The sequence below is a fragment of the Caenorhabditis briggsae genome, assembly GCF_000004555.2.
Source record: "Caenorhabditis briggsae complete genome, chrV, whole genome shotgun sequence".
NCBI classification, from domain to species: Eukaryota; Metazoa; Nematoda; class Chromadorea; order Rhabditida; family Rhabditidae; genus Caenorhabditis; species Caenorhabditis briggsae.
Window position 1 is genome coordinate 5,866,303 of NC_013488.2, and position 8,434 is coordinate 5,874,736.

General features: G+C 34.9%; 4 protein-coding genes across 4 annotated transcripts; 1 reads left to right on the forward strand and 3 right to left on the reverse strand.

Annotated features, from left to right (window-relative positions):
* Positions 1 to 210: 210 nt before the first annotated feature.
* On the reverse strand, positions 211 to 1,178 carry CBG17936 (the record flags this gene model as incomplete). The annotated part of the gene is made up of 5 exons (XM_002647693.1): positions 211 to 642; positions 695 to 766; positions 812 to 906; positions 957 to 1,035; positions 1,083 to 1,178. Coding segments are annotated over 5 exons (774 nt in total), but the record flags the coding sequence as incomplete, so codon positions are not given.
* Positions 1,179 to 1,831: 653 nt separating this feature from the next.
* CBG17937 lies at positions 1,832 to 5,810 on the reverse strand (the record flags this gene model as incomplete). The annotated part of the gene is made up of 8 exons (XM_045237096.1): positions 1,832 to 1,933; positions 1,977 to 2,153; positions 2,403 to 2,512; positions 2,565 to 2,665; positions 3,119 to 3,228; positions 5,175 to 5,294; positions 5,493 to 5,736; positions 5,782 to 5,810. 8 exons carry the CDS (start codon positions 5,808 to 5,810, stop codon positions 1,832 to 1,834), a joined length of 993 nt encoding a protein of 330 aa, XP_045096343.1.
* On the forward strand, positions 3,734 to 5,028 carry CBG17938 (the record flags this gene model as incomplete). Its single annotated transcript, XM_002647695.1, has 5 exons — positions 3,734 to 3,971; positions 4,028 to 4,155; positions 4,472 to 4,609; positions 4,660 to 4,908; positions 4,966 to 5,028. The coding sequence occupies 5 exons, from the start codon at positions 3,734 to 3,736 to the stop codon at positions 5,026 to 5,028; spliced, it is 816 nt and encodes a 271-aa protein (XP_002647741.1).
* Positions 5,811 to 7,696: 1,886 nt separating the features above from the next.
* CBG17939 lies at positions 7,697 to 8,185 on the reverse strand (the record flags this gene model as incomplete). The annotated part of the gene is made up of 1 exon (XM_002647696.2): positions 7,697 to 8,185. The coding sequence occupies one exon, from the start codon at positions 8,183 to 8,185 to the stop codon at positions 7,697 to 7,699; it is 489 nt and encodes a 162-aa protein (XP_002647742.2).
* Positions 8,186 to 8,434: the final 249 nt, after the last annotated feature.

An 8,434-nucleotide genomic window follows, 5' to 3' on the forward strand; every position in this document is an offset into this window, starting at 1 on the left:
CGACAAGTTGCGTTTTTTTTTTTTTTCTCGCTCTTTTTCAGCAAATCACGCATTTTTTGAGAGTTTTCTCGATTTTTCGATATTTAGAGCATTTAAAAAAAGGAGGAAGTCAAGAAATCTTTTATTCAACACTGAGATAACAGGGGAGAGAAAATGACAACAAATTCAAGAAAATTAACAAAAAAAGCTTGTGTTCATGCATCAAACACTTCAAGTCTCGCCTGTGTCGAATCGATCTTTTTCTTTGAGAATCATCAACTTTTCCAGCATTTTTAAGTCCAGGCTCTGACGATTTGGTGTGTACAAGTTTTTTATGATTGAAAAAGATCTTTCTACATCTGCTTCCGAAGCTTGAATCGCATGAACTTTTCGGGCGATTTCGTGCAAAATTGGATAGGAGCTTTTTGCCAGAGGCCAAAATTTCGATGCAGGTATACTTCTGGTGTCTCTCTCGTATTGCTGCTGTTCTTGATGAAGCGAACTGCTTTTTGGGGCGCTTGATCCGCCCAGAGTACGTTGAAGGAAAGTGAGATGACGTGCAGGTGGTTGGCTTTGTGGTGGCGCCTGATATCTCATTTCCTCAAAACTTTTTCCCAAATCGTCCAGAAGCTTCTGAGCATCGTTCACGATATCAATCGGAATCTGAAATTTACACACTAGTTCATGTTACAGTGTTCGTCGTTTTCTTTAGTACCTGATGCCGATCATATCTCAATTGTAACTCATGTAAACAAAAACCACTCGCATGTTTATCAGTGCATTTTTTCTGAAAAAGAACTAATTTTTTCAACAAAAAAAAATTTCAACTAGCATAAAAACCGCCGAATCCTTCCCTTTTGTTCTTTATCACTATTTCACAATCGGTTTTGTTGGGATCAATGAACCATTGAGGCATCTGAATTGTGTCTGAAATTGAATAACGGTTATAACAAATGAATAAATCGGCTTAAACCGACCATCACTGGCGTTCGAAATGTTCATGTCGCCACAGATCGATGGAAAAATCGAGAAAACTCTCGAAAAATGCGTGATTTGCTGAAAAAGAGCGAGAAAAAACAAAAAATTAAAAAAAAATACGCAACTTGTCGTAAAATATGCGACTTGCTGACCGTAGTCACATTTGCGAGGCCGGCCGAGGCCTCGCGAGGCTTTTTCTCAATGGAGCGCGCCGAGGCCTTTTTTCTTCGGCCGAGGCATTTTCGAGGCCGGCCGAGGCCCGGCCGCCGTTTTGGACAGCCCTGTTTTTAACGATACGAGGATGTAAGAACCGGTCGAAAAGACCATTATCTATTTTTTCCTCAAACTCTCATGAAATCTTTTTTTTCTTTGAAAACTTTTGAAATTAATCAAAAAGTGTCATATAGTGCCTAGGGGGGGGCAAACTTGGAATCGAAAATTAGTTTCAAAAAATGCAAAAAAAGTTTTACCACAGTGGGGGTCGAACCAGCATAATCAATCCTAATGAGTCACCCTCTTACCACAACACCACACAACCGATATTTTCATCTCACGCGGAATTGGTAGAGGAGGGAAGGGGAAGCCGAAATCACCAGCCACCGAAATCGGCCCAAATTTTCAAACAAAGTTTTTCGGCCTAGGAGTGAGAATGGGCTAAAAATTTTATTGTCATCGTATAGAGCATGTCTTAAACTATAAGTATGCAGATTTTGAGCAAATTCTCAACCGTTGTCTAAAAAACCTTCCTTGTAAGTTATTGACCTTACCTTTTTTATTTTTAAAATAAATAAATCAACTCAGAACTAATGGAAACCTTGATAGTAAAACATAGCTTGAAATTAACTTTTGAGAAAAAAATCAAGGAATGAAAATTTTATTGAAAACTCTCAACAACAGTAAGATTATGTTCACTTTGAAATTTCAGCGCCCGCCAATGTGAAGGATAGAAATCGCTAATGTTCATTTCACCGGCTTTCTGAAAGAAATGTTTTTGAAATTTTCGAAAATTGAGAACTCACATAAACGCGATCATCTACATATCGAATGTCCATATGATACACGTTGTCTCCTTTCGAAAAATATCCCATCCACCATCCAAACGTTGATGAGGGAGCACTTATCAAAACCACATCACAATGATATTTAGAATAAACCAAATCTGCTGTAGGCGAGTTTTTGGAGATAAAGTGAGTAGCCTGAAAAATTACATTTCAAATTTTTCAGATTTTCAGAATTTCAGAATCTCAGACTTTCAGAATCTCGAAGTTTCAGAATTCCAAAATCCCAGAATCACAGAATTTTAGAATTTCAGAATATCAGAATTTCAGAACTTGAGAATCCCAGAATCTTGGAAACTCAGAAGTTCAGAATTTCAGAATTTCAGAACCTTAGAATTTCAGAATCTCAGAATCTCAGAATCTTAGAAATTCAGATCAAAATCTCACTCCTTCTTGATTCTCATCCGTGGAAAGTAGAGATCCCTGGAAAACTTTTTTCATAAATTTCACATCATCCCCAAAAAGTACAGTTTTCCGTTTTTTGTTTCCGACGGTTTCTGGAAAAAATTTTGATTTCCTTTTTCGACTTTGACGATTTTTTAAGAATACCATTGTCATTCAAAAATTTCAACGCATTCCTAACAAAAACCGGGTCTGATCCATAGAATCCCACTTCCAAGAAATCACCTCTTCGCGTGTGGATACATGTACTGAATAAAAGTATTTTCAAAATGAAAAAATATCATAATTTGACTTTTTTCAGTAAAAAATATTTAATTTTGCTGTACTGAAAAAGAAGTTTAGAACAGTTCGATTTGTTTTAAAATTCAAAGTATACTAATCAAAAATTGAGCTTCACTTTTTTGATTGACAACTTTAGCTGAATTAAATTCTGAAGAAATGTGCCAATTGTATCAAAAAAAACGTTCCAAAAATGCCATTGGGAACTTTGAAACCGCCTATCTTGTTTTATTTAATTTCTACAAAAAAGTTGCCAATTGCAAAAATGAAGCGTTTTTTTTTGTTTAGTATACTTTGAATTTTTCAGACAAATCGAAAATCTGAAATTCTTTTTCAGCACTCTAAAGATGACTATTTTCTGCAAAATTCAAAATTTGTTTTTAGTTTTGTACGGTACTGTATTGTCTTTTTTTCAAACTTACATATGTGTCTCCGCATCGGAATGTGGCAAATTTCCGAAATTCGAATTTTCCGAGGAATTCGACAAATAAGTGCGAAGTTCTGATCGCATATCGGGAAAGTATTTCCAACTCTGGAAAAAAGAAAATTTGGAAAATTATATTTTCGTATTTTCACAAAATTAAATTCTCATCATATTATCACAAATTTCTAGAATGTTGAAAATTGAATTCGAAATCTTTTAAAAGTTTAACTTTCGAGACTGTTAGAATTTCACCTTTTTTCGCATTTACATTTCTCTACACCGGTTCTCAATGGGCGGTTCTAAAGCGTGCGGTTTCAAATTTCCCGGTCCAACCATATTACTTAGTTTTTCAGACATTTTCACAAAACAGGTGAAAAATGTTGTCCTGATATTTAAGTTTTTCTTCGATTTTTTTCTCAAACCGAGACAAATTTTCTCTTCCCAAAGGGTTCAATTAGTGTAAGTTCGATTTTCGGTTGAGAAATTTTTGGCTCTGACAATCTGACAAATTCGGCATTTCGCCAGAATTTAGTGAATAACAAATTATTTTTCCAAGCATTTCATTCTACTTGTTTTTGTCAAATTTGAATATTTCAATCAGACTTGAATCAAAATGTCTCTTCTAACATTTCTCATTTCGTTCTCCTACTCTCTGCCATCGATTATTCTGTATTTTTTGACAATTTACATAATTTTGAAACATCGAAAATATTTCAATTCCTCATTTTTCATTTTATACATTTTTGATGGAATTATGAATATTTTTACATTTCTAAACCTATTTTATATGATGCGATTGAGCAGTATTACTTGTGAAAATTGTCTGTTTTCGTTTTTGTACAAAATTGCTGGTGAGTTTCAGAAAATATTTAAAAATTGATTTTAACGAAAACAATGGAAGTTTTAGACGACTACGTTCCGATGACTTTTCTAATGGCAATGACTTTTCATATGGCTTATGTACAGTACTCCATTACGGCACTTATTTCGTTTAATCGATTGCCAGTTCTTTGGAATTACACCATTATGGAACCGGTACGAAAAAAAACTGACCATTTCGAATTTGAGTCTTTTAGAACCGATCTAAGAATCTAAGAATCTAAGAATGTTTTTAAAATGTTTGGAATAGTCAGCATGTTTTCAAAAACTTTCAAAAAAATTTAACTCCTAAATTTTGGAAAATTCTGAATTTCAAACCATTGAATCCTCAGAATTGCGAAATCTCAGAATAAAAAAATCTATAAGATGAATCCTTAAACAAATTGGTGATCATTTTTAGTGCAAAACGGCAGGTGTTTCTAATATACCTGCAAAGTTTCCAGAATACTTTTTTCTGAACTATAATTTCCAGATTTGGAAAAAATTCGCCTGGCTCATCATCCTAATCGTCTTCGCACTTCCATTCCTCGACACTTATCGTTGCTTTTCTTATAAAACTGAAATTAACTATGATAACGAAACAAACCATTATCAATTTCTAAGTCCTATGGTAATTCAAAATTTCGAAAAAATATTTTAACTAAAGATATATTTTTTCAGCCTGTCACATTAGGATTTCAATATCTTCTTCCGACAATGGTGATAATCACGTTATTATCCGTTTTCATTAATATTATCAGCCTAACGACAATTACATGTGCAGTTCAACTTTTGGGATGCTCATTGAGTGTAGCCAGAGTGTTTTTGGCATCTAATCCAATCGTAAAATCACTATCTCCACTTATACCATTTGTTAGTGATGGCTTAACACTTGTGCAACCTTGGTTGTTGGTATTTTTCAGTAAAGCGGTAATTCGAAAACCTACAGTACCCCAAGAAAAATATATTTAACAGTTGGATTTTCAGATGCGCAATAAATTGATTGGAATGTTCAGAACAAGGACTTCTTCAGTCAACATTCTACAGTAACAGTTCGAACAATTGCTGCCTAGTGTAATGAAAGTACAAAATTAGGGAAAATGTTTTTTTTTGTCAAAAATAAATTTTTGCCTATTCAATCATGTCTAGCAAAAAAGCCATACTTTTTTCATTTTCAGAGAGAAACGACAACTCACCTGATACAGCCATCCACTCAAATGTAGATATTCATTTTTAATCAATTCCAATCTCATTGGATTATCAAAAGTGCAGCATACACCTTTTTGAAATGTGGTATTTCGTATTGTTGATGGGAGCTGAAAAATGTAAATTAAAATTTTCTTATCAAAAAGTTATATCATAAAGTACATCGAATTTTTCTTTAATGGTCCCCAATCATTTTGAGGAAGATCAAGGGTTCTGGATGTCCATGGCTAAGATTTCAGCTACAAAAAGTTTAGATAAAGGGCCCTTACGGGCCTGCTGGCCACTAATATTTCAAAATTATAACTTACACTTCCATTTATGATCAAAAACTTGTCCACCAATCCCGGAATCGTAATCTTTCCCCGGTTCAGCATTTTCAAATGATGTCCATTTTCAATGAAAAACGTTGGACTTCGATTGAGCTGTTTAGCCAAACCATACAACGCGGCAAATTCAAAAATATGATTTCCAAGTCCACAAATCGATGCCAAATTGCTTGACAAGTAATTTTGACCGGTGTTAAACTCAAGATCCGCTGGCGGTAAAGGTATCCTAAACACATTGTTTGTTGTTATTTTTTGCAGAAGTTAAAATTACCATAAATAAGCCATTGGATCATAAGTCATATAATAATAAACAGAAACTATGAGTATTGCCCATGTTCCAGGAAATTTCAAAACTTTTGAAAAATAAAAATAGTAGACGTTTTTTGAAGAACAAGGGTAATGGGAAGTGGATCTCATATTGATACAAGTATACCCAAATAATAAATGTGTAAAAGAACGCCTGTATTAGACTTAATGACCTTATTTTTTTCGGTCAGATCCGAAATGGAGATATGAAGGGAAATTGAAAAGGGAGGGGTTTTTAGGAGGAAAGGGACTGGAATATTTGAGACGACCTGCCTATAGAGATGGAAGATAAAAACTTGGAGGAGCGGTGTGAATAAATTGAATTGAAATTGAAACAATAGACAGAAGAAATTCTCATTAGGATAAGGCGTTTGGTCCAAAGAGAATTTCTAGTAAATTCTGAAGTTCTTAAATATTCAAGGTTTTAAATCTTCCGAAAATTGTCAAAAACCAAAAATAAAAGGCACTGTTCTAGAATCACGGAACGAAAAAAAAATCACGGAACGAAAAATCACGGAACGAAAAAATCACGGAACGAAAATTTTGGGTTATCCATAAAATTGCTATCTTCTTCACTTTGACAAGTAGTATCCGTAATACTAACTTTGACATTAATTTCACTTTGTCCAATGCCCAAAAGTATACTAAAAAAGGGTATATTAAATTTTTAAGATACGCTAGTTAACAGGTTACATAAGACCTTTAGAACATCTGAAAATTTAGTTCAAGGCAACATCGAGCAGTTGTTTAGGTTTCTGACATTTTTGAGTGTTCCAGATAAAGGGAACATGGCGTTTCAGCCTAAGCCTGTGATCGAAAATATCTTCCTCAATCCAAAAATATCATCCAATTTTTGAAAAATGAAAAATCCGAGGAGAGCAATTTCATGCCGAGATTTTCTCTCAATTTGGCCCAAGACCATTTTTTTCCGGACCAAGTTTTTGTTCCAAGAAGACTAATTTTGAATTAGAAAATATTTTTCAGTTATAGGCTTAGGCTGAAACACCATGTTTCCTTCATGTGGGACATCCGAAAAATGGCGGCAAGTTCAATATAACTGCTCGTTGCAGCCTCGAATCTTTTTCACAGATATACCCGATCATCTGGGAAATGTCCTATGTAACTTATTAACTATGTACCCTACCAACTAGTGTATTTTCCGAACTTAATATACCAATTTTCGGGTATGGGTTTGGATACTGAGCAAAGAAAAAGTAATGTCGAAGTTAGATTCAGGATAGTACGTGAATGAAGATTGTATCAATTTTTGGACAACTTAAAATTTACGTCCCGTGATTTTTAGGTTCCGTGATTTTTTCGTTCCGTGATTCTAGAGCAGTGCCGCAAAATTGATAATTTTTAGGAAGACTAAATTTCCCGAAAACTCAAAAATTTTCAGAATTTTCAGAAATTTAGAAATTTTGGGGCTCTAGTATGAAATTCTGGTCCTTAAAAAAAATTCTGGTCCTTAGAAAAAATTCTGGTCCTTAAAAAAAATTCTGGTCCTTAAAAAAAATTCTGGTCCTTAAAAAAAATTTTGGTCCTTAAAAAAAGTTCTGGTCCTTAAAAAATTCTGGTCCTTAAAAAAAATTCTGGTCCTTAAAAAAAAATTCTGGTCCTTAAAAAAAATTCTGGTCCTTAAAGAAAGATGTGGGTATTTGAATAGCTTTCATGTTTTTGTTTGAAAATTTGGTTAGATTGAAACGTTTATTTATTCCAATCATGTTTTCAATAGTTTTGATGTTTTAAAAATAATTTTTTTTGTAATTTTGATTTTTATTCAGAAGAAGGTATAAGACTAAAAGGTGTGGCATATAAGAATTAGAGAGGATAAATAGTTCAGAACACAAAAAAAGAATATCGGTTGCAACAAGATGATCTTATCCGCGTCCTTTGAACTTCCTTCGGCCGGTGAACGTGGATTTTAGAGTAGTGGTTGTGAATCTTGGAGTAATGGTAGTCGATCTTGGAGTGGTGGTAGTGGGCCGCCCGCGTCTTCTTCTATCATTCCGAGTCTTCTGAGTGGTGATGGTTGTTTGTCTCGTTTCAGGGGCAGACGTCGTCCGTTTCGTACGAGGTTCTGTCGTGGTTCGTCTCGACTGATGGGAAGTTGTTCGTCTTGTTCTCATGGTGGTCGTGGTCCTCATGGTTGCTGTGGTTGTGATGGTGGTTGTAGGATCAGCTTTTCGACTTTGTGTCTTCTTCCGAGGTTTTCGAGTTTTGGTCGTCGTTTGCCTTGGTGTAGTTGACGAAATTGGTCTGTTGGTTTTGATAATCATTTCTGGCTTAGAAGAGGTGGTGGTTCTCATTGTAGAAGCGGTAGAAGAACTTCGACGTTCGTTTCTATTTCGATTCAAACGAGCAGCCATTGTGGTTTGTCTTGTTGAAAATGTAAAGGCGCGATTGTTTCTTTCATTTCGTTGTTTGGGAGCAAATGAAACTCTATCAGAATCGAACTGTTTTCTTTTTCTGAAGATTTTCGTGGTCGGTGCTTCAGTCAATTGATCTTCCTCTTCCTGTTCATCTTCGTACTCATCTTCCTGATGATCCTCTTTTTGTCTCTCATCCTCGCCTTCTCCCTCCTGCTCTCCGTTTTGCTCTTCTTCCTGCTCTCTCTC